Below are 24547 nucleotides of genomic sequence, written 5' to 3' on the forward strand. Positions count from 1 at the left end.
TTTAAAAATTTATTTTCTTGAAATAATTGTGCTTGTACTAAAGTGAATTTTTGTAGCAGTTGAAATTATTTCCTTCAACTGCTACACGTAATTATCAGTTACATATATTATGTGCAGTGTTCTCTGCTCCACACAGCATTTCCGGAGCAACACAAATTAGCACACACTGGCATGCTTAGAAGGCGAGTTGTCCTGTCGAACAGTTAGGTCCTAGCAGCAGAAGGCGAGTTGTCCTATCGAACGGAGTTCTAGTCTGTCACCTGAGATCACTACTGCTGGGACCTAGACAGGTACTTATCTCTCCTGACCAGGCAACTAACCAGCAGCAATGTCTGGGTTTAAATTGTTCATTTCCAACTCTGCCATTCCTTTTCCTTCTCCAATACCTTCCAGTCCTTTCTCTATTTCTCACTTTTCATCTGGTTATATATATTACCCCATTTTCACCTGCTTTCTAATTGTATAACCAGAAAACATAGAAGAGTAAGTCGATGAACATTCTCTTCCACTAAGGTCAATACCTGAAACATTTTCAGATTTTCCAAATAGGACCAAATTAGATACCAACTATGATGTTATCAATGCTCTTTTCTTTTAAATGAATTACATTGGCTTAAATAACAATAATGGTGATGATACAAACACCCGTGGTTGCTTTAAGGTCTTTATTATCTTGAATATAAAAGACAAAAGTCCTCTAGGATATAACAGAGTTCTTTATGTGGAAACATTACTTTTTTGACAAGTGAAAAAATAAATACCTCTTGGGATAAAGGCTTATATGCTAATATGTGCCATAAAAAAGTAGAGTTTCAATATTTGACAAAATGTCTGTGCAAAGAAACAAATGCATAAGCACATTACTGCTACATTAAGGCAATATGAAAAGTCTACTCTGAAATCTCAGGAAAGTGACAGTGTAGGTTTCTAGCTTTAAGTTAGCTAGTATTGCACCCAATAAGGTCATCTAGGTTTCCGGACATCCTAGAAAACCCACAAGCTGACCAACGTCCAAAATGCCCAAGTGGGAGTGGAAAACATGATTAAAAATATAGAAACAAAAAACCTGAAACCCCTCTAAGACATATAGAGGGGTCAACAGAAAGTTAATACTTAAGCATTTACAAAGAAAAAAGCATACAATAGCTAGATACCTATAATAAGGCTGTAAAACGCTTGATGGCTCAAGCAGAAGCAACCCCACTGGGTGACGCTGGAGTAGAGTGCTCGGGAGAACTGAAGAAACACCCTCCTGTGGACACCACGAGACTTCATCTCAGTGAGCAACAATCCCTTCCCCCCAAAAGGTGCTCCCTTTTCAATCTTAAAATATTCCACCAACTCAAGAGGCACAAGGAGTGCTGACTAGTCTGCAGAAATCTTTTAACCAAATGGGTAGCGTTTTATAATTGAAAGGCTTGGGGGTAGGAGAGGAGGAGGGAAAAGGAACAGGAGACCACCCACACCGAGTTATCTGTTTTCCACTAGCCAGATTGGTTTAAATCTGACAACTCTGTGGTCAAGTTTTTTTTAAAAAGTCACAGAATTGATTTTAAATGTTTGCCTTCCACTCATACTTGAACAAGTTATAAAAACAGAAATGACATTAAAACTGACTATTTAAGAAAAACTTTCCTATTAAAAATGTTCAGAGCTCTGTGACCATACCAAAAAAACAAACAAACAAACAAACAAAATCCAAGTAAATTCTTAAAACCAATTCTTACAAAATTGGCTACAAGTAGAACTTACCTTGGGATACGCTAAGGAAACGTACAACATCACTTCCTAAAAGGTACCCACTTTTTGGCTCTGTTGCCACTTAACTGACATCGGAGATATTACTTATTCCTTTACTTGATCATAATAAGAATGAAAAGTCCGAGGAATGTATCTCTGTCCCGAGGTCTTCCTGGTCCCCACCACAGGAGGGGCTGATGGCATGTGTTGGTGGTGAGAAGTATCGTATTCTTTTTATTCTTCCTTTTTCTTTTTTAAGCATTGCATGGCAGATGGGTGTTGGGAGTATTTATTTTTCTCCACGAGCTATCATTTTATAGTTTATAACAGTGCGGTTCATGGAAACGACCTGCCTAGTACGCGACGGCAGATCAGATGACAGTCAGATTGAGGAGGCTGGTGTGGGTTGGGAGATAGACGTGCTGCACGTGTTCCACCCGCGACCGGCAGACTGGACACAACTGGAAGAGAAGCCAACAACACCGTGAGGACACCTGCGTGGATCTGTGTCTTCAGTGTTCACCCGTGCTTCCCATCAATTCTGTTTTCTAAACAAGCTGTGGTCATAATTATTTCTAGCTTTTAATTGACAGAGATCTTTGGTTTCTAACTGGTTTGAAAGTTTACACTTTACAAGGAACTAAAAATGAGTATTAGGAAGTATATAAGTGGTAAGGAAATTAATTAGGTTTTTCATCAAACTTTTAACGAGGCACAATGGGTAAACTGACCCCCAAAGACATCCTGCTGCTGCTGCACAATGAGGCTGTGGTCCCTATGTGGGGGGACCCCCACAGGCAGTGATGCAGAGGCCCAGCTGACTGACTCAGGCCAGTGTCACTGGGTCGAGGCCACATGGCCAGCGAGCGTGGCTCTGCTCCTGTAGTCACAGCTCCACATCCCTCACTGGCTTCTCAATGAACACATCCCTTCCTCAGGCACAAGGGGTGGGAGCGTAAGACATGAGGGTCAGACTATGTGGGCAGAAAAACACAAACCCATGATGGCTCTGGGGAAATAACTTGACATAGCAGCATAATCTACTCTTAGGAAGGACGTAGGCATCCTGTTGGCTCGTTACATAGCCCTAAAAATAGCTCTGAAATTAGCACTTTCTGAAGGACTAGATGTTATTCAGGGCTAGTTTTACATAAAACCATAGTGAAATTTAGCCAACAGTTCTGGGAAATGAAAATGAATTGAAAAAGAAATATCGTAAGAGGAAATGTAAGGTGCAAGAAAGGAAAAAAGTACTATATATTAGTTGTTTTTATTTTTGTGTATTAATATTAAAATTAGTTTGACTTGCTAAGGAAGAGTCCATCCAAGGGGCCCCTGGAGGCACACAGAGCAATGAAAGGAAGTTAATCACAAGTAATCGCAGAATAAACAACCTACCCAGGGATAACTGAGAGTTAACTATAACCCAAAACTCTAAGTATTCTTTCCCAAATATTTTAAGGCATAGTAAAGACCATCCTCGTGTCAGCAAATGGGAAACAACATGAAATGGAACAGGCGGCACTGGACCAGCCCTCGGGAGGCCTGAATTCTCCTCCCTCACTAAGGCATGAACTAGGTGCATTACCTTATGAATCTGAGCCTTGTTTCCAGCACTTGGAAAAGTCTATGGTTTAGAGTAATTACATTATTGAAAATAGTACGCTAATCCAAAATGTTTCCAAAGGGCAATACGTTCCAAGTCACGGAACACAAAGGCCCTTTCCAGGCGGAGGTGGACACTCTCAGTTTGTGCATTAGTGAGCCATCACCGGTTCGGAGCAGGTACTCACGCACTCACTGTAATCTGCAGGGTAAGTGAGGCTGCCAGGGAGAAGCAGGCCAGCTGACATCCCCTCACCTGGAGCTGAGTGGCACAGCCCTCGCAGCACACAGTGTGGCCACAAGGACAGAAGGCCGAGTTGATCTCCAGCTCGCAGCACACCATGCACAGCATGGCTTCCTTCAGCTTGCGCAGTTTCTCCTGGAGCACCCTGGTCTGCTGGCAGCTGAGGCCCTCGCAACTATTGCAATTCAGGCCACTCTCGGAGGACTTCAGGGGAGAGTTGGGAGGGCTGTGGTCACTTCTCGAGACGAGGTCCACAACGCCGGCATTGTACAGAGCCCTCCTGGCGTGGTCATACACCTCCTTCGAGGTTCTCTTAATGTCAAAGACATACTTCTTGCCAAGGTTAATGTTTTCATTCAGAAACAGAGATGCCAAGTGGCCCTTCAAGTCTCGGCTGTACTGCATCATGACGGCACTGGTCACGGTGTCACACCTGCAGGGAGAGAGTGAACAGCTAACCTCAGTACCGACAAGCCCGGCACTGCCAAGATTCAGACCGTCAAACACACACGTGACTAGGAATATTCATGTCCGCAGACATTTAATGTTCTTGTTTGTAGGCTTGAAAGCAAATTCTTCCTGTTTTACACGTGTGAAAGATTTAAGTGATTCCACCTCTGATAAACCCGCCCTAAATGTCGGGGGAGTGAATGTGCCTCTGAACCTGCAGGGCCGTGAGCTACAGTACAAAGCAACTTGTGACAAGAAAAAGGATATTTTTCTTTGAAGTCTTGGCTTCATTTAAACATTTCCTACAAATTTTCCATTCTGCTCCACAATTTGGGTGTCTGTTTTAATGTAAAAAAGGTTTAGGTTGCCTGTCAATTAAATTTCTTAGCTTTAATTAATATTCCCAATATTTGAGTGAAACTACAACTCTACTTTAAAGCACCCTCTGACATAAGAGTATCAAAACTGTTATTAAACAATCCTTACGATGTAGTGAGGATTCAGGATAGCAGCTCATCCAGAAAGGAAAGGTGGAAACCACCCCAAGTTGTCTTGGGGAGAGGAGGTGCTACGAGGAGGTAGGGAAGAGCTAAGCGGGGGGAGATGTCTGTGCAGCTTCATACACGTACACTTTCTGGTGGGAGAGAAGGCCGATGCTGATAAGGACGCCACTGCCACGGCAGAAAGGAAATGTTCCGAAGCAACCGATTTCTTAGATTCTGTACAGGATTCACTGAGCCGATGCTACCAGAGACTGCAGGAGCCTGACTGTCGCCTGCAAACCTCAGAGCTGTGGACAGAGGCTAAGGTTAGGGGTAAAGAGCAGTACGTGCCTGTAGAACGCATGCGTCTCCGTGATGGCTCGGTAGAGCCCGCTGGCAGCCCTGGTGCTGATCATCTTAAACAAGAGCACGATGCTGTTCCCAGACTCCTTGGTGACGGTTAAGTACACATTCTTTCCTGACTGCGTGGCCATCTGCACTACGGGGTAAGCGATCCTGAAAGATGGGAAGAGAAAAGTGAGCAAGTCCAGGAGAGATGTGTCCCTCTGCGTGTGCCTTTGCAGGATTCTCGTGTGCTCATGACCCAGCAGGAAAATCCCACACTCAGTCTGGGGCTAGCATTGAAACACTGTGCTCCCCAGTGATAAGGCATATTGGAAGGCAGTTGTGAGGCAGTCAGTGGAGAGACGTGTTGGATTAAGTTCTGTGTGTGTGTGTGTGTGTGTGTGTGTAGGTGAAAATGAGATTTTATAGCAGTGAACAACTTATTTGAAAAATATTAAGTCTGCCACATCAACACACTTGAGTTAATATTTTAAAAAATAATTAAATGGTTATCAAAGCCTAAATAAAATGAATGTACGTACTAAAATGAAATAATTTTCTTCCTAAAGGATGACTGTATAGTAAATCACCCTCCATGTTCTATTTTCATGATCAGGGCTACAAAAGTATACATATATTTAGGGCTGAAAAAATTTAAGACTTGGGTTACCTATTAATTGGGCTAAAGTCGTCTTTACAAATTGAGATTCCTTCGGGCCCAACCCCAATAAGGAGTTTCTGCCCTTCGCTGTCCCTCACAGAATGCCATTCTATGCCATAGTTTTCCATTGCCGACACAATCTGCAAAACTTGGTATTCGGCCGAAGCCTGGCTGGTCCCCTCCAAGTCCTTATGTTTTGCAACAATGCTGCAGGACACCAAAAAGACAGAGAGGTACACAGAGAGATTAACTCGTGCAGCCTGCAGAGATCATGGGTATCATTTTCACTAGTGAATTACACTGACATTGCCATTTATGAATTATAAGAACTTAAAGCTATATATTAATTGATGTTTCATTTATTTAGCAAATTTACTGTAAAATACTTCTAAGACACCATTCAAGATCTTATTAAATATTCAGTAGTAAAAACTATTGGAGATATTGGAAGAGGGTGATTCGGAAGAATTACGGGACATCTGTAAAAATACACGTACGTAATTTCTATGAAAAAATGCAGGATTTATTTTATCTACTGCGGCGGACAGCCTCTAATATAGTCCGTCTGGATCCCACTGCCTGGTGCTCTCACCCTTGGTAACGTCCTTCACTGGAGTGTGGGCTGGACGAATAACTTGCTTCTAATGAACAGAATATGGCAGGAGTGATGGGATGTCACTCACTTCTGAAATTAAGTCAGAAAAAGACTTTGACTTCCATCTCGGTGCTCTCTTGCTCTGACGTGGATGGCTTGTCCTGGGCGAAGCCAGCTACCACGTAATGAGACAGCTCCACGGAGAGGCCCATGTGGCGAGGGAACAGGGCCTGCCAACAAGCCACATGAGTCAGCCTGGAAGCGGGTCCCTCCCTCAGTTGAACCTTCAGTTGAGACGGAGTTCAACCAACAGCTTGACAGCAGCCTCGTGAGGGGTCCTGAGCCTGAGAAGCCAGCGGCCAGGACCAGATTCCTGACCCACAGGACTGGGAGATAACGTTTGCTGTTTTAAGCCACTAAGTTTCAGCGTTACCTGTTGCCGATGAATGCACAATTAAGACACCTATGTTAGGTCTCTTGGTTTAATCCTTGATGGGATGAAAAAAATTCCAATATGCATGATAAACTTTTTATGTCAGGAGATCTGCATTCTTAAAAGGTCAGAGATTTTTAAAATTCTGATTATATAGCATTTCATGTAAGGGCATTTATTTGTGTGGATTATGTGCGGTATTTATAAGTTTCTCAAAGAAAAGGCTAAGAATCTTTTGAAAATAACTGGTTGAATGGGGTAATGGCCTAGACTTAAGCTCACAAATGATCTCTATATGCCACAGATTCATTTTCTTCTGGAAATTCTTACAAATTTGCTAGGTCGATAGGTATAAACACCTGTTCAAGGCGGCACTGGAGAGCTCCTTTGCACACAGCTCCTCGTAGCTGTACTTGGCAGTGTTCTGATTGTAGTCTCCAAACTTGGTCTGGGCCAGGAGGGCGCTGAGTTCCACTGCCTGCTCTGGGGAACACTGGAGGTGGCCAGCCAGGAGGGCCTCCTTGATATGCAAGAAAAAGATATGCCTGCAAAGCAATGCAGGAATGAGGTTATGCTGGGAACTCCACCTGCTTAGTATTTTCACAATCCCTTTGAAGTTAGCCAAACAGAGCAAGTTTAAAAGCCACCTGGAAAATGCTTACATTATAGAACCTTTTCTATCATGAATATACAGGTAAAATAAGTCTCAAGACTAAGTTTCTCTGGAATGAAAAGTGTAACCCAAACAAAACAAATCTAAGACAAATTCAGTAACATTCAAGTTATGAAATAAGAAGTAATTATACACAAGTTTCTGCATTATAATTTTTAAAAGAAATGACCTTAATCAGAAAACTTTATCTTGACATGGAATTGCTATCTTGAGATCCTCTTCTTTATTCAAATGACCCCAAATCTCTAGTCTTAGCCCCACCTTCCCTCCTAGGAATCATATTCAAATGTCGCAATGCCTATCGACTTCGCTTAAGATGTTTTTAGTATCTCAATTTTAATTCATTCAAAACCAAACTCACTGTGTCTTCCTTCCCCAACCCACTTTTTCTCCCAGTAAAAATCAGTCTTGTTTGTTATTTTTCCAAGACTCACTTTGACTCCATCTTATTTCCACCTACTTTTCTATCTCTGAAAACTCTTCCTACTTTTACCTCGTCTGCCCTACTTGCATCTCTAAACTGTCAGAGAACTGACAGTATCCTCTAAGCTGGTCCTCCCCGACTGTGTTGATCCACTTTCCAAGTTGCTTGCTTCTGCTATGCACTTGCCATTTCTCTGCCCAAAATCCTTCAAGGGATCCCACTGTTCCCAAGAAAGCACGCTGTCAGTATGAACCCAGGCTTCTCCACGCGCTGGCCCCAACTTTCTAGCCACATCTCCTGTCAGTCCCACTAGCCACTATGCCCCAGGGAAGGAACAATTCCTCTTCCTGGAAAGACCAAGCACACTCAGGCCCCGGTGGCTGGTCTCGCTGCTCCCAGTCCTGAAGGCTGTTCTTTCTGCCCCTCATTTAGCTACCATTCCATCTATATCACATGCAAACTATTTATTTCTCTGTTATGGTATTTGACTTCTAACTTCTTCAGTGCCTCTACTATCAGAGAACTCCATAAATTTAAGTAAAACTGCACAGTGTCTGCAATTAGTTTATATTCATGTCCACCTGTTTCATTCTATTTGACCTGTCCTAACTGTATACAACATTCTACATTGACTACATATTCTACATTTACTACAAGGTGTGTCATACTCACACATTCCTGGGACACATTGTTGCCTACCAATACGTATTGTCCAAGATTCTCAAGACAGCATCTGAACGGCCATAGATTGGCCTCAGTTACAGAACTTGTCTCTGGCAAATGTATAGGTATAACCTTACTTTGATGACTTGTTATCAAACATGCTTAAATGCCACAATATTCCTTCCATTAACAAATGAACTGCGGCCAATGGTGAAGCTCTGAACGCTGCTCTAAACAGAGCTCGTAAGTTCAGCTCCCCACTTCAGCTGGACACCCTATGCCAGACCGCAACACTGCTTTTATTCACAGACCAGCCTGTGTGTAACATTCCAGGTAGAGAGGACAACACGAGCAATGTAAGAAAGGAAAGAAGAAAGTGAGGCTAGAAATCCAAGGAGGGACTCTATGGAGTCTAAAAATGTCAGACTGACAACAGCCATTAATCTTCCTCTAAGAACTGTTTAAATTTAATGTTTCATGCCTTCTATAATGATAAAGAAATGTTTAAAATTATCAAACTCTGCCAAATACTGCAGTTTGTATTATTATTATTATTATTCAAAACCCCCATGAAGAAATCACAGTAAGCATGCACAATAGCAATAAAAAAAGAATGGTTTTTATTAACCCAAACATCTGCTAGTCTTTAAAGTATTTCTGACATACTGCTAAACTGAGAAGGGGGGTCCCTTCTGGGGCAAAGAAATAATCACAAAAATAACTTGTTGTAAAATAGCTATCTGAGGCCTGAGGCCCAGCATTCCCATTGATTTTGGTGTTACACCACTGCTTTAGCCCTCAGAATGCTTCTTAGATGACCCTTCAGTCAACTTCACCCTGGTTAACAGACCTCTGTCTCTGTATTCATCAGGGGGCATGTTAGTAGAAAATGAAACTCTGAATATATGCTGACATTAAAGGAGAAATTACATGCTGAAGGATTGTCAGAGTATCACCACAAACTAAGTCTTCTCAATTTAATCACTGCTTATGTGAAAGTGTCTTTTAAGTGATTTCCCAAGTATTAAGTTAGAGACCAGTTTCTGCTTTATTAAAGAATTAAGTATAGCTTGAAAAAGAGTTTCAAAATCAATCCAATTTCTTTTTCCAGACTATTCATGCCCACTTCTGGTGAGATAGCTGCCAAAACCAAAGGCAAATAGCAGCAGTAACAAAATACTAACAGGTGGTCAGCGGCTCGAGAGTCACGCTGATCCAGGCTGATCCTTTCCCGGCATGTAGGTCAGAGTTGGAAAAAAAGGGGATGGGGGACAATTGGCTTTTCCTACATATTCCACATTCTAGGCTGAACTGCAGTCAATACCCTGTGAGCAGAAAAAACTTCCTCGTTACTGGTGACATAAACTTTCTGATAAGGGCCCTTCCTGCATTTTTCAGTTTCATGGCTATAAAGCAATCTTTTCATTTCAAGTCAATAAATATTTGTCGTGTGTTGCCTCTGTGCCAAGCCCTACCCAGGGTGAACACGTCTGATTGCCCCTTTACAGATGAAACTGACAGCCTTTTAGCGGGAAGGAACACATCCTGTCAAAATAACTCCGGACACAAACTGGCTTTTGGGGGACCAGCTTATGCTCTCCAGAAGAACAGCACAATGGAGCAGTGACAGCAAAGGTCACCAGCTGTGACCAGCCATCAACAGACTATTTAACGTGCTCTTTCCAAGAGGGAGGATGGCAGAGCACAGACACACATTTCCAACAAGGAATCTAGTGATGGCTCAATAGTTAAGGATGGTTTTTGAATCAAGTATTTTCTGATTACTTTCTCTTGAACCATCTGGCTTATAACTGTCTGGCTCATGGATTTCCCCCCCTCCTTTTCTTGTAAAGTGGGTGAAAGGTTACTAATAATATCAAAAATAAGCAGATGTGGTCAAAGAAGTCATGCCTGCGGTGATTTTTTTTTTTTTAACTAAAGATCAAAAGTAGTTGACATATCTAATTTAATTTAGGTTACATGCTCGAATCACAAACAGAATGAAAGCCTTTGGGGAAAAAAACTATTTTCTTTGTCTTCAGCAAATGTCTGTGGATATGTCCTATAGACATATGCTCGAAGTGCATTTTCTACACATTCTCCTGGTTACCCCTGAAATTCATGATTCTTCAAGTTTTACTCAGTTATTATCCTAATAAAATGCATATTTTCAATATAGGGATCACATGTTGGCACCCCAAAAGAAACATTCTGGCTAACTCATACCTTTGCTTCATGGGTACAAATGAATTCACACTTACTGTAGCATTATGGAAGATTTTTTTAAAAATGGAAGGAATATAGGGATCTGACAAATTGTAATTTTAAAAAGAGTCACATATTCTTAATATATTTTTGTTCCTCTATTCTAAAAATTAATTCCTTTCCATAGCTTTAAGGAATTAAGTCATTTACTTTTTAAGAATTGTAATCAGAGAACTCTCCTCTACACACTGGCTTGCCTCATAAAGAAATTATATAATAATCAAAGCAGAACTTTCTGCAAACCAATTGGGAGTTGTCTCTCTGCTCATCACTAATGGTTACTCTCAATTACTGCCCTCCAGGTATCTTCCCAGTTACATCATTTTAAAGAACTTTCTGTGACACAAATGTAAGATAACTATATCCATATGTACTATTAAACTCAAAATTTAAGTAACTTAAAACATCTTTAAAATGGCTAAGTAACTATTTTTAAAAATGTTCCACTCCCAATATTGACTGTATTCCTCCCCGCAAAAGACTCAACTGAACCTGGCCATCAGTTAGTAATGGCTGGTTTGTCCTTCACCCAGTTAGACCCCTACTAGATCACGCGTTTGCCTGCCTCAGTCCAATGAGTCACTTAACCACATCAGTTTATTTTAAACCAAACTCTGACTGCCAAGTTATATTTTAAAACTATCAAATCAAAACAAAATTGCTGTAAGAGTTTTTTTGTTTTGTATCTTAAATTCCAGGGAAACAAAAATCAGTTCAAGATGGATCATAGGCCTAAACGTACAAAAGCTATAACCATAATGCTTTTAAACCAAAACACAAGAATGTATCTTCATGATATGGGGGTAAGCAAAGGTTTCACAGGATGCAGTCAGCAAAAATTGTAAAAAAAAAAAAAAAAAAAAAAAAAGATCAATTATACTTGACCAAAATTAAAAACTACTTCTCAAAAAGCATCAAGAAAACAGGTAAGCCACAGGAGAAAATACAGGATTTACAAAACATATACCTAAACTGGTATTTGTACAGCTCAAAAATAAAAGCAACAACTGAATAAAGTGGGTAAATGACCTGAATAGGTAGTTCACAAAAGAAAAGCCAAAAAGCACATGAAAGAATATTTACCATTAATAGTCAGTAGAGACATACAAATTAAAACCGCATTGTGCTACCACTACACGCCCACCAGAAGGCTGGCAGGGACGTGGAGAAGCTGGACTCTCATCCATTCTTGGTGGGTGTACATGATAGTACACGTGTTTGGGGAAAACGTCTGGCAGTTACTCATAAAACTAAGCGATTACCTCCTCTATGACCCAGCTATTCCAGTCTTAGCTATTTATTCAAGAGCAATGAAAACACGTATCTACCAAAAACTTGTACATGAATGTTCATAGCAGCTTTATTCGTAATAGCTGGAAAGCAGGTGTTCACCACCAGGAGTATGGATAAACAAGCAGTAGTACATTCATACAATGGATACTACCCAGCAATAAACAGGAATAAGCCAGACATACTCGTATACGGTCTGATGGACCTCAAAAATGTTATGATGAACAAAAGAAGGCAGACACACACAAGTGTTCGCACTTCACGATTCTATCTACGTGAAGCAGAACAAGCAGAACTAATCAATGCTAGAAAAACACACAACTCTGGTAGTACAGTAGGGTGTGTGGGGGTGGAGAAGCAGGGTGGGGACTGACTGCAGAAGAGCCTGAGGAACTTTCTGGAATGGTGGTAATATTCTAAATCTTGATAAGGGATTTGTTTAAACAGTCACATCTATTTGTCAAAACCCATTAAATGGTATAATTAGAATTTATGTCTTTCATCATATGTAAATTTTATTTCAAAAGAAAAGAACTATAGGCAAATATTGAGTTCTAATTAATGATATACATATTGAAGTATTTAGGGGGAAGTGTACTTACACACAACTTGTTTTGAAAAGCATCAAAAACATTAATAGAGTAGAGGGATCAGTAAATGAATAAACATAGTTAACTGTTAATAGTAAAAATCCTCAATTTATCTGCACATTTGACAATTTTTATAAGAGGTTGACAAAATAATACTACTGAAAATCTCTTAAGATCTAGGTTCACAATTCAAATGAATAAGCTATACCTAATATGAACCATCAAATCTACACTTTATGGAAGGCCTGTCACAGCCAAATTACCAAGCCAGGTCTCCATTCAGGCTTAAGGAAATCCTTCTCAAAGCCCCAAATGCAAAATGGGAATCAGTGACAAATGTGCTCCTCCTCAGGCTCCAAAGCAGTTAAAGGACACGGAGGTGGTGGTGGTGGGGGGACATTCCCCACTTCAAAAGTTATTACAATTCACACCAGAAAAACACTATTATTTGGAAGCATAAAATCTGCACTTCTAAAAAATACGAGTACTCACCATATAGAGACCTGTCCTAGGCAAACAACAACACAGGCAAACCTGTAATTTAAAAGTGTTAACTACAATCTCTTCCTCAACAATCCAGATTAGTGGGGAGTGCAACTAGGTCCAGGACAAGTCTGTGACCAGGCTGCAGGGGACCCGACTAGAGAATAAATGTATCCAGTGTCCCTGGAGCTGTGCACCACTGGTCACCCTGAGTCTGACCCTAAGTGCCATGTAAATATTTAAATTTATTAAAAAATTATATGGTCAAGATTGGAAGTTCATTTTTATAACATAAAAATAAATTCCTCAATGTTCTCTGGAGATTTCATGCAAATATATAGAAGGTGCCAAAAAAATGTATACACATTAATAAGAAAGGAAAAAACTGTATTAAAATTGTAATACTCAATATATACTGATAACAGAAGATGAATGCAACTCACGTTTGACTTCTGCAATTACAAGAGGTGCTCAAAGTGGTTACCATCAGCATAATTTTAATACAGTTTTTTCCTTTCTTAAAATATGTATACATTTTTTGGCAACCTCTATATAAGTATCACAAATTTGAAAAGAGACTGAAGGTGCCCAGATGGGAGACCCATGTCTAAAATAAACATATAACACAAACATCCTATATGCTAAGCAAAAAGAAAAACTTAACAGATAAATTAGAATTCAGAAATTTAATTAATATTTTATGTGGCAATAATGTAGGAGTGTTTTTATCTTTTTTACTTGCCAGGAGCCTGTTTTGTGTTTGGACATATAAAAAAAAACTAATGCAATAAAGAAATGGCCTGGGGTAGGGTGGACGGGGCTAGGGATGGAGCAAAAGAAGGCTAAGCACTGAGAAAATTCTTAACAGAATAATCACTACAAAACATTTTTTAATGGTGAGATTTCTTTCAGTCTCAAATTTTTCATTTTATAGAAGCAAACTGGCACACATTTCAATATCTGTAAAAAAAATGAGTATCATTAGTATCAGTTACCTGTTTCTTATTTATTTCCAAGTACTTAACTCATTGATTCAGTGAATATTTATGCACCCGGCACTTGCAAGACTCTGGAGATACAATGTGGATCAGCTCCCTGTTTCATGGAATTGATAGATTATTAGGGTGGCTGACAATGAACAAATTGTCACATCCATAAAGGCAGCGTTACACGCTCATTACATGCTATGAAAGGAAGCTACACAATGTCTCGGGAGAGTTTGGTCTCCTGAGCAAGCCCAGAGATGGCTTTTCTGAGGCGTGGTGACGGAGCTGAGGTCTGAAGGACGACAGGGTGAGACTCATCACTGCTCATCACATCGTTCAAACCTGGGTGAGATCCAACGCTCAGGATTACAGCATTTCCATGAATATTTAGCTCAGGACCCCCCTGACTCCTTGTACTGGGGTTTTCTGGGAAAGAGAATTCTGGTGTTGGTGAGTCTTAACCTAAGCAGGAATGCCCCCAGCAAAGACCAGAGCTCTGCTAAAATGCAGCAAAGTCAGGAGAAGCAGAAAGATTTTATTGGCAGTGGATGGTATAATTACCACCTCTGAAGATGAGGTTTATAATTCTCTAAACCGGTTTTGAAAATGTTGACCAAAATCTGGTCTGAATTGCTGTGAATAACCGAGAGCCCTGGAAAGGCAAGAATTCCAAAGATTACTACTTGAGATCAACGTCCAGAATACATTAGTTTCACTTTTAGTTTTAATCCATAGCATGGCAAACATCTGCTGAAAATACCTGCTGTCTCCATCTCTGAACTGTGCCAGCTGAGTCTAAACAAGACTCTTCGGTTACTTTCCAGACCTCCATTCAAGAGCAAACATAATAATCTGGGTAAAGAACCAAATTTAAAATGAGGCCAAATCAGAAACCAGATTAATTCTACCTACCAATCTAAGCAGACACTTGATATGTTTCTTCTGTCTTCAGGGAAATGTATTTAGGAGAACATTGAGGAAAATCATACAGAGAGGAAACAGATGCAAAGAAAAAAAAAATCTGTTGCTAGAAGAGATTCCAGACACAATCTGGTCCTGGACTTTCAATTGAGATGAAGAAAGATCTGGCTCAGTCTGGGAAATCCGCATACACTGGCAGTTGGTGGCAGAGGAGGACCTAGGATGCAGACCTCCTGCCTTGACCCCAGTACTCTATAACAGGCCTCCTGGCTGCTCATTCTCACAGCAGCCTCCCTAATCCAATGCAAACGAGTATATTAACTGGCCCCGTTAGGCCAGCTCTACTGTGAGGAGGCTACTTAATTGCCCACAAAGGACAACTCAGCCAGCATATTTCAGCACCATTTAATAAACTGTCCAGACACTTTTCGTACACTAAACGTACCCTTATGACTTGACTTAGAGATGGTAAACAATCACCTCATGATTGCACTGGTAAAGCTGAGTTTACTCACTACCTAAACAGATCTATTTTATTTTCATGTCACTTTATGTAAATATTTTATAATGAATAATTAAACATCAAAAGGTTTATCAACCAGCTTTATCTTGCTAACATTAATATTGGGGGAAATAACTATTTTTGTTCTATAGCATCATGCACATAAAAACAATACAAGCCATAACTAAACTGGACCCAACACAACTTCTGATCCTAATAAAAAGGTACAAATGCTAATGACAAATCACTTTATGTAGTTATTAAGGCACAATGCTATATAAATGTTAGGTGACATTTTCTTAAAATTCTGTATTTCAGACAACCCTACAAAAACAAGTAAAATGCTCCAACATTTTAAAAGCAAGTCAAAAGCTTAGATCACATTAATTTTTCAATAAGATTTCAAAAGGATCTAAAATCAATTAAAATTACCTAGTCTAACTAGATATGTGTATTCTTTGAGCGCTATTAGGCATGAATCTCAAGAGTCAAAGCCAATTGAGTCAATAAAGTAGGAAATTTGATTCCAATTCTAATTCATAAAATGTCTCTATTTCTTGCATGAATAAAATGGATTTGATAATAGTTATTAACTCAATTACAAGAAAGTATAAGACCGTCTAGTAGTAAATTTTAAAGTCTGTAAGCATTCATTATACAAACGTATTATACAATTATAACTGTAGCCATTGTTTAAATGATGTATTCGCTTTTTGAAGCTTCTACAGATTTAAAAAATACATTTGTGTCATCAAAATAGATTTGCATCTGGGGGCCCTGAAATGACTGAAAATCATGATAAAAGTACACAATGAAAATTCCAATATATTGTGATATATATATATATATATATATATATATATATATATATTATATTCTTACTTGACTGCCAGTTATCACACAGAAATGCAAAATGGAACCTTTCACAAATCAGCTTTCAATTAAAAAAAAAAAACCCTCAACCCACTCTTATTAATACACAGCTAAAACATCGTTAAACATGCAATCACTTGAATATTTTGCAAGACATTTTCAAGAGCACTAAGAATTTTATATACCAGTTCCTTCAGAAACAAAACTGAACATTTCCCTCACTCTTTAAAGCTCTATAATGAGACAAAGCAGAGATTTCAAATTCAAATAAATAGTATTTCAAAATATGTTTCAATCAGTCTTTAGGTAAACAAACAAAAAATGTCACGTTAAAAACTCTTAAAGGTATGGTTTACTCATGATTACTCAAATTTTCACATTCACATTTTCATGTACATGGCAAATTTCCAAGCCAAACGATTATGGAAAACATTAGAATTTAGAGCTAAAGTTTGCTGTATTTAGAATTAGTTGTTTTTCTTATTTATTTTTTTAATATGCCACTGTAAGATTTAGGTCTCTTGCATTTCAGCAATAAATGTTAAACACTGGTTTCCTAGTTTTCTCATCTTTGAGAAAAGTATTCCAGTCAGCCCAGGGGAGAAAATGTTTTCGGTTTGCAAGAGAAAACCACCTTCTCTGGTTTTCTACCACTATTGGTGGTTTTCTAAAGAGATAAATTTAACAATCCAAACGCAACAATCATATATAACATATCTGTGGGATGGAGTTTGGTTATACTGTTCTTAAAAGAGTTCTCTAAGTTTTCCAGAAACTTAAAAACTTTTAAAATTCTGCATTAAGTCGGACAGAGCTCTTTGCTACACTTTGTAATCTGACACTAGCCTGAAGAAGTTGACCAAGTTTAAGAATGGTTTCCTGCTTTCTGTTAGAACAGTCTATAATGACCTATAGTAACACTGCCGAGAGGCAGAGGTTACTCTGGGGCATTAGCTGCTGCTATCAGGAAGTCAGTGGGTCTTTTCCTTCCTTCCTTCCTTCTTTCGTTCGTTCCTTCCTTCCTTCCTCTCCTCCCACCGCCCCCCACCCAGCCCTGCGTCTGCCATTGTGTTTGTAAGAATTCAATCCTGCTCTCCCATTGTCTATAAAGACAAGAAAAACCACAGGAAGAGTTGGAAAATGTACCCCATGTCAACTATATAGGTCCCTCTTCACTCGGATGTAAGGGCTGCACCATGGAAAACTTCGAAGTGATGAACCAACTCACTCTTCTGTATCAAAACAAATTTGCCTGTAAACATCTCTGAGAAGGTGCAATGACCCTTTCTAAATGGAACCAAAGGCCTATTTGACATTGGTTTATTTTAGCATCACTTTACCGAGTCTGCTCCTGTAAGATGAGATGAGGCTCCACGAAGAACTTGACTCTCAGTTTAAGCCGGTAAGGGGCTAGCCCATCCATCTGCTGGGAGATCCGGTTTCTCAGATTTAGCCATAAACTTTCACCTTTGCTACCCGTAAACTGCAGTCCAAAATAATCAACTTCTATAATTCCCAATCGCCTGCACACCTGAAACAAAAATGAATGCGGCATGGATGAGCAAATGGTCCATGTAGTCAAAGTAAACCCAAGGACTCCACTGGCTCTAAGATTCCTGCCTACTCTTTACAAAGTTCAACAACAGTGTTACAATTTCTGTTGTAAACTGGAAGAACAAAGATCTAGTGATGCTAAACTACTAGGTGAAGCACAGAAATGTCCTTCCTTTAATACTCAGGACACAGCCAATGGCAGTAGAGAAAAAGGAGTCCTCAAAAGCAGCCTTCCAGAAAGGCTGAGGAGGGCAATCTCAGGGAATTTTCCTCCTTATTCTAATCACCAAAATTCCCTCCACCAACACAAACGACACAGCTGATCTGGCAGCTTAGTATCTGGACAATTTTAACCATCTGCACTACCAAAAAACAAACACATTGAGGAAACACGCCACAAGTGTCAGCTAAGCTTTGAAAGGGTTTTCCAAACATCTCAGGTCTAGGGGGTTTGAGGGCACAGCGTTTCACTTGAGATCAAATCTGCTGTCTGCCCTACCAATATGCACTGTTGGAACCGTTCTTCGCTCTTAAAGAAACGCGTGCTTAAAGACAAGCGAGGAGTAGATGCCAAAACGGTCCTCTAGTCCTCGCAAACCCGAAGATGCAGGTGAATGGTCCATTTGAGCAGCAGCAAGAGACAAGGGCCCGGCTTGTCTGCCAAACAACCTGAGAGACCTGTGACCGCTTCCAGACACCTCATCCCGGGACGCAGGTGTCGCTGGGAGGCCCCGCGGGGACCCGACCGGCGGCTTCATGCACACACCTGCGGCAGATGTTCTGGTCCGCCTTCTTCCGGGAAAGTGCCGGGCTGGGGCGGGGGGGTCGGGGGACAGGGTGGCCGGCCACCGCGCGCGTCCTCTGCGGTTTCCCACGCGCTCCCGGCGGGGAGGCCACGTGTCCCACGCCGGTGGAGTAGGGGGCGCGGGCCGGGCTTCTGGGACGCGCCACCCACCCCCACCAACCCCCGCCCCCGCCGCAGCGCCGCCTGGTCCCTGGCAAGCGGTGCGTCCCAGGTGCACGGCGCCGCCGCGAGGCCCCTCGGCCTAGGGTCCCCGCCTGACCCCTCGTCCTCACCTGGTTGAGGCAGTCCTCGCCGTTAGCTTTCGCCTCCACTTCCACCTCCATCAGCACTGCGTCCGGCCTCGTCACATAGCACAGCATGGCTGGGGCCGCGGCTGCCGCCACAGCCTCCTCCTCTTTGGTGTGAGTGGGGCTGCCGCCTCCCCACCAATCAGACCCAGCCCGGGTCTCAGTAAGGCTGGTCCTCGGGAGGCTGCCGCCTTGCAGACCCTTGTCCTGCGCCCCGCGGCCGCCGCGCCCTCCTGCCACCCCGTTGCCAGCCCGCTAGCCCACCGGCTCTCGGAGTCTCTACCGCGGCGCCGCACTCCAGCAGCCAGACTGCCTACGCCGCGACAGAGACTCCTCTGATATAGTGGCTCCGCCCCCTCCGGCTGGGGTCCCCGCCAATCACAGCGGCTCTGCCCCGCCTCCGCTGCCCCGCCGGCTAATAGAGGCGCGCGATAGGCGGCGGCCCCACCTCCCAGCGCCGTCTGCTTTCCGGGGCTGCCTGGGGAGGTGGCAGCTTGCGGGCGCCGAGTACTGCGGGAGGAGGGAGGCCGGGAACACACCCGCTGCCTCTGCCCGCTGGGCGACGCTACTCCGAGCGAGCGACCGCCACGGGCTCTGAAGCAGAGTCGCCTCTCTGTCGGGCTTGAATTTACAGTGATTAAACGCCCTGGCTCACTCCAAAATGTATTTCGGGAGGTGAAAGCAAAAAGGAAAGGGAGCAACCCAAAATCCTGAGGACAACTATTTTTTCCTGGGGTTTGCTACCGTGGGTTGTCGAAAGGCGGAATGGTTGTTCCTCATTTCAGACCTAGTCACTGAAAACTCGCATCTGAGTATAAAAGTTCTGGCAGTTGACCAGTAAGTCAGGGAGCTTAATCTAGTGCTTCTGTATGAATCCTCTCCAGAGGCTTCTAGTTACCTGTTCTGCTGAATCAAAACACCTTATAAGGTACTAAGGCCCTCTCTCGGGTTGCCCATCCTATCGCATGTCTTATCTCATTCATTCATTAAACATTAATTGAGCATCTGCTGTGCCGCTGATCCCTTCTCTCAGGCAACCAAATGTTATGCCCATCTTAAAGGTAGGGGACTCATCTCAGAATCTAACAGGTGGTATAACCTCAGTAGTAGCTATTAATTATTCAAGGTCTACAACTCTTCATTCATTTACTACTTGTTCCTGTCTGCCAACACATTATTCAGCCTAGCTTTTTGGTTTCTTTATAGGAGAAGAGAGCAGATGTTGGTTTTGGCCTTGAACCCTTGGAAAACTTAATTCAGCTCTCTGAAGCTCAGGGTTCTCAACAGTAAAATGGAGACCACAATATCCGCTCTGCCTGCTTCCCCTCCCCACCCAGCATTACTGTGAAGAACAGCTGAGATAATGTTCATAAAAGCATTTGAATGGCCCTGTATATGTGTAATGTCAGTTCTGTCACTGCCTGCCAATGACTTCCGTCCTTACCCTTTTGCCTGAGTCCCAGTTATCTCTGTCCCAGTAGTCTTTTGGTTCTGAAGAAGTAGGAAGGATGTCAGAGCAGAATGCTACAGGGAAGGATACTACCAAGGCCAACTATGGGTAAAAATGTAAATAGTCTAAAGTCCTGACCTCCAGTGCTGTAGATGGACATGTGCCCCTGGACATGTGTCTTATGGATACACCTCGTGGTACGATGTTGCTGAAATAGACCAATCTTGTTTCCCATTCCTTTAATACCAGTTTACTTATCTGGAAAATTGATCTGGGAGACAACATTTGGATGATTGTTATCTAATCTATGCTTAATCACTAGAAATTTTAGAGCTAGGGAGAAGAGGTGAGGGGCAAGATGGAGGCAAGGTGCATTGGTCAATATTTTTGTTTACTGAGAGACTAAGCTGGGCAAATCAAAGTCAGCTAACCAAAAGTTGGCTAACTTCAGCAAAATGGAATTTAGCGCACAATTTGGGGGAGCTTATAGAACCAGTGAGGACTAGGCATGAAAATAAATAGAAAGGGAGAAATATTGGTTGGCCAAGAGCAAAAATAAACAAACGAAAATAAAATAAGCAAAAATCAAATACTCATTTTGTAGAGAAACAACTTTAAAAATAAATTATAGTTTTGATTTTGGCAGGCATATTTCTAATCCAAGCCCAGATTATGCTCCTGTTATAAAATGTTTGGTAAAAAAAAAATCCAGTTGTTTTAGAAATCAAAAATTATCAGATAAGACTGAAGAGGAGAAGGATTTCTTAAAACAAAACAAAAAACAAAAAAGCAGGAAAGCCAAAAACAGGAAAAACATGGCATTTGGGAGGGGGGAGAGATCCTGACAACTGAGGAAAAAAGAATACTGGCTGCTATTAGCATATACAGGAAATATAAGACCAATCTCTCTCTCTCTCTCTCTCTCTCTCTCTCTCTCTCTCTCTCTCTCTCTCTCTCTCTCTCTCTCCCCCCCACCTCTCTCCTCCCTCCCTCTCTCTTCCCTCCCCCTCTCCCTCCATCCCTCCCTCCCTCTCCCTCTTCTCTTTCCTCATTTCCTCCCTGAGTAGAGCTAGGTTAGTTGGGGTAAGGAACATTATGCTCAAAGACCTGGTTAGGGACTAGAAAGCCCACAGCAGAATTTCTTCCTAGAGGATCCCACCATCTGGTCCTGCTACTAAACATCTAGAGCCAGTTTCAAAAGCCCCAGCTGGGCCTAACTCCAAAAATAAGAGACTGACACCCTGGCCTGGGGGTGGTAACTGTATTTGATCGAACTGTGACTCAAGCAGCTCTGAATTAGCCAAGGAGGTGCTACATTTTATCTGTCTGCTTTTCTTTGCTCTCAATTAGCGATCACCTTTTAAAGACAGCATTAAAATAAACCAGGGAAGTACAAGGATCAGCTGCATGAAGAGAGATTTTTTTTAAATAGAAATCATAACTACGTGGTAGAGTCGGCTAAGCCAGTGGGGTCCTGGCTGTTCAAAATCACCCAAGCAGTACAGTTATTCTGTTTTGTAGACTAGGGCTAAAGACTGAGCATAAAACGTGATGTGATGGTTGTCTGGCTGAGAAATTTTGCTTTCTGTTGAGCACTAGGTCTGATCTGGCTGGCTGGATACCTATCCTTGTTCCTTCCTCTCTCAACGCTGCACACACCACTGCAGAAACCCTGTGCTGGGTCAAAGGAAAGGCGCTTCTCTTTAGCTCTCGATGTTCATTTGCAGGAGCATGAAGAGCAGAACACTTAGTGACTGCCTAAAAAACTGTCCATTTGCTTTCACACGTGACTCAAGCTAATTATTCACATAAGCAATATTTAATTTTGCACAAGTGTGTTAGAATTGTCGAATGAGCTGAAATCTCTCCTTCGAAATTCTGGAGCAGGTTAATTAACCGTGGCCTACCATCAAAGCAGAGTTGTCTCTTCGAAAACTGGCTGTTTGAAGAGTGAATGAAGGGATGAAGGAAGAATAGGTAAAGCCCATATTACAAACTTTGGAACATACTAAACAGCATCGTCTTAGTTAGTGAACAATTTCAATGATGCCTTTTCTATTTGTGAGGGTATTTCACGTTCATGGTAGACTACTTGGAAAAGGCTAAAAAGTACAAAGGAAAAAAATGCTCCTGTAACTTTATCAGGCATTTCTAGTTCATATTGATGTTTCACTTTGGTACTTTGTATGCAATGTGCTCTAAATTTTGATTGTGATAAAAACAAATACAGCACATAAATTTCTGGAGACATATCAGGAGAGCAAGAAACACAAGGGGTGTGGAGTTCCAAATCCATACCTAATGTTATGAATATTAGGAAAATTATAAACAGAAAGAACAATCATTACGAAAAAAATTACAGTCAGTATTGTTTCTGAGCTGTTTTCTTTTCTAAAATACATACTACCCTTTCCTCTATTTGTTTTTCTTCTCACTACTCATACCCTGAAACGTCAGATTTTTGTGATATGCTTACTTTGGCATGCATCATTTAGTGGAGAGATGCTCAGAGCTGGGAAATCATTTCCAACTTGGCACATTTTGTTTAACAACAAAAATATTTTGTTTAGTATTTTGATACCTGTTATTTTAATTGTGAAGATGATCAATAATAATTTGGCCTGTGTTGTTACAGGTGCTCCTCAAGTCTGGGGATATGCAGGTACTGATCCACCTACAATAGGGTTCACTATCACGCTGATCTTGAATGAGATTGGGTGGGTGATGGGTACGCAATTGGGAGCCATGGAACAGAGGACAGACCCAATCTGCCTGAGGCTCAAACTCACAAACCTGTCCTACCTGGTAGGTGTTCTAATCAGTTGATCTGTAATAACACCTCTCCCCTCCCCTCACACTGTGTCTGAGCATGTCTTTCTGTAAAGGAAAGTGGGGCCAACCTGACATATTGTGTGGATGGGTGTGGCACAGAACTCACTGGGGGTGGCCATTTTCCAAATCAGTGGAACATTAGGGAGGACGAACTTTCCAGAGAAAAAGTGAACAACGTTTAGAAATGCTATAGAAATATCAAAAGTACATGAAATCAGCTACATATGTTGGACAAACCACAAGATTTGAATAAACAAGATAGAACAAGATAAAACTATGAGTGCTTTGGCATGAGGCAACTTCTCACTAAACTTCAATTACACCATCTCTGCCCAGCTCATTTATTGTTGCTGACTTTTGTACAGTTTATGTCACTTGATATGAAAATCTTACTCTTTCAGTTATTCAGTGTTTTGCTTTGCTATGTTCTTAGAGATTGTGATTATTTAAAAATGACTTGACAGCAAAGGTCTACTTTCTCCCCGGCAATCACTCAGTGGCTATAAGTACCCAGCACTCTATCAATTGCTTTTTTCTCCCTCTTCTCTCCCTGGTTCAGAATTCCTGGAAGGGGTCAGTCAGGAAGCTGTCTGCATCCCAGGGTGAGGGAGGCAGCCTGTCGCTTCCTACTTGACATGAGAGAGCTGGACCTTGGACCCACCCAACCCTATGTTTCACTCCATATCCAAAATGTCCAAAACAAACATTTCAGCTCCCAGAGCCCAGGAAGACAGCAGTGATTAGGTGGGATCTATGGGCATTTCCCAGAATGACACAACCAGGAAATCCTGCCTTTCCTTGGCTCCAGACTTCCAGGAGAAGAGGAGTCTGAACATGTGTTCCTCTGTGGTTGGTGTGAATCTGGTGTCCACCAAGAGTGAAGCTCATATGGGCAAAGTGAAGAGCAGAGAGTAAACCAGGTCTCTCACTGACCTACCAAGTTTTTGTGTAGTTACCTTTGGTTACCCTTTAATCATTTGCAAACACTTGCCCAAACAGCCCAGACCTGTCTTAACTTTGTAAAGATTATGGTGGAAATGGTCTTACTTGGGTCTGAATTTTAAAGTAAATAGATCCCCCCACACCCCTCCCCCCCACACACGCTGTGACCCCCAGACCTGGGACCAGTATGGAGATAGTAATAATAATTACAAGGAGTAAGTCTAGAGAAAGGTGAGAAATCCAGCTGCTTACAGTACCTGGAATGTTTGTTTCTTATTTCTCATCTTGGAGGATCTGATTTTTAATTTTGTTCATTCAGTGTCTTAGCCCACTCAAGTTGTAATAACAAAGTACCATAGACTGGATGGCTTAAGTGACAGAAATTTATTCTCTCATAGCTCTGGAGGCTGGCAAAGCCAAGAGTAAGATGGCAGCATGGTCAGTTTCTGGTG

The 24547-nt window shown here is 41.6% G+C and overlaps 1 protein-coding gene across 1 annotated transcript; it reads right to left on the reverse strand.

Annotated features, from left to right (window-relative positions):
* Positions 1-651: 651 nt before the first annotated feature.
* On the reverse strand, positions 652-19191 carry MYLIP (myosin regulatory light chain interacting protein). The gene is made up of 7 exons (XM_019743004.3): positions 18857-19191; positions 17566-17756; positions 6915-7100; positions 5537-5734; positions 4873-5037; positions 3602-4022; positions 652-2201 (listed from the first exon to the last, which is right to left on the reverse strand). Exons 1-7 carry the CDS (start codon positions 18941-18943, stop codon positions 2112-2114), a joined length of 1338 nt encoding a protein of 445 aa, XP_019598563.1. The 5' UTR covers positions 18944-19191; the 3' UTR covers positions 652-2111.
* Between the last annotated feature and the right edge of the window lie 5356 nt (positions 19192-24547).

Source organism: Rhinolophus sinicus, chromosome 14 (genome assembly GCF_057876585.1).
Source record: "Rhinolophus sinicus isolate RSI-liver-muscle chromosome 14, RSI-T2T, whole genome shotgun sequence".
Taxonomy (NCBI): Eukaryota; Metazoa; Chordata; class Mammalia; order Chiroptera; family Rhinolophidae; genus Rhinolophus; species Rhinolophus sinicus.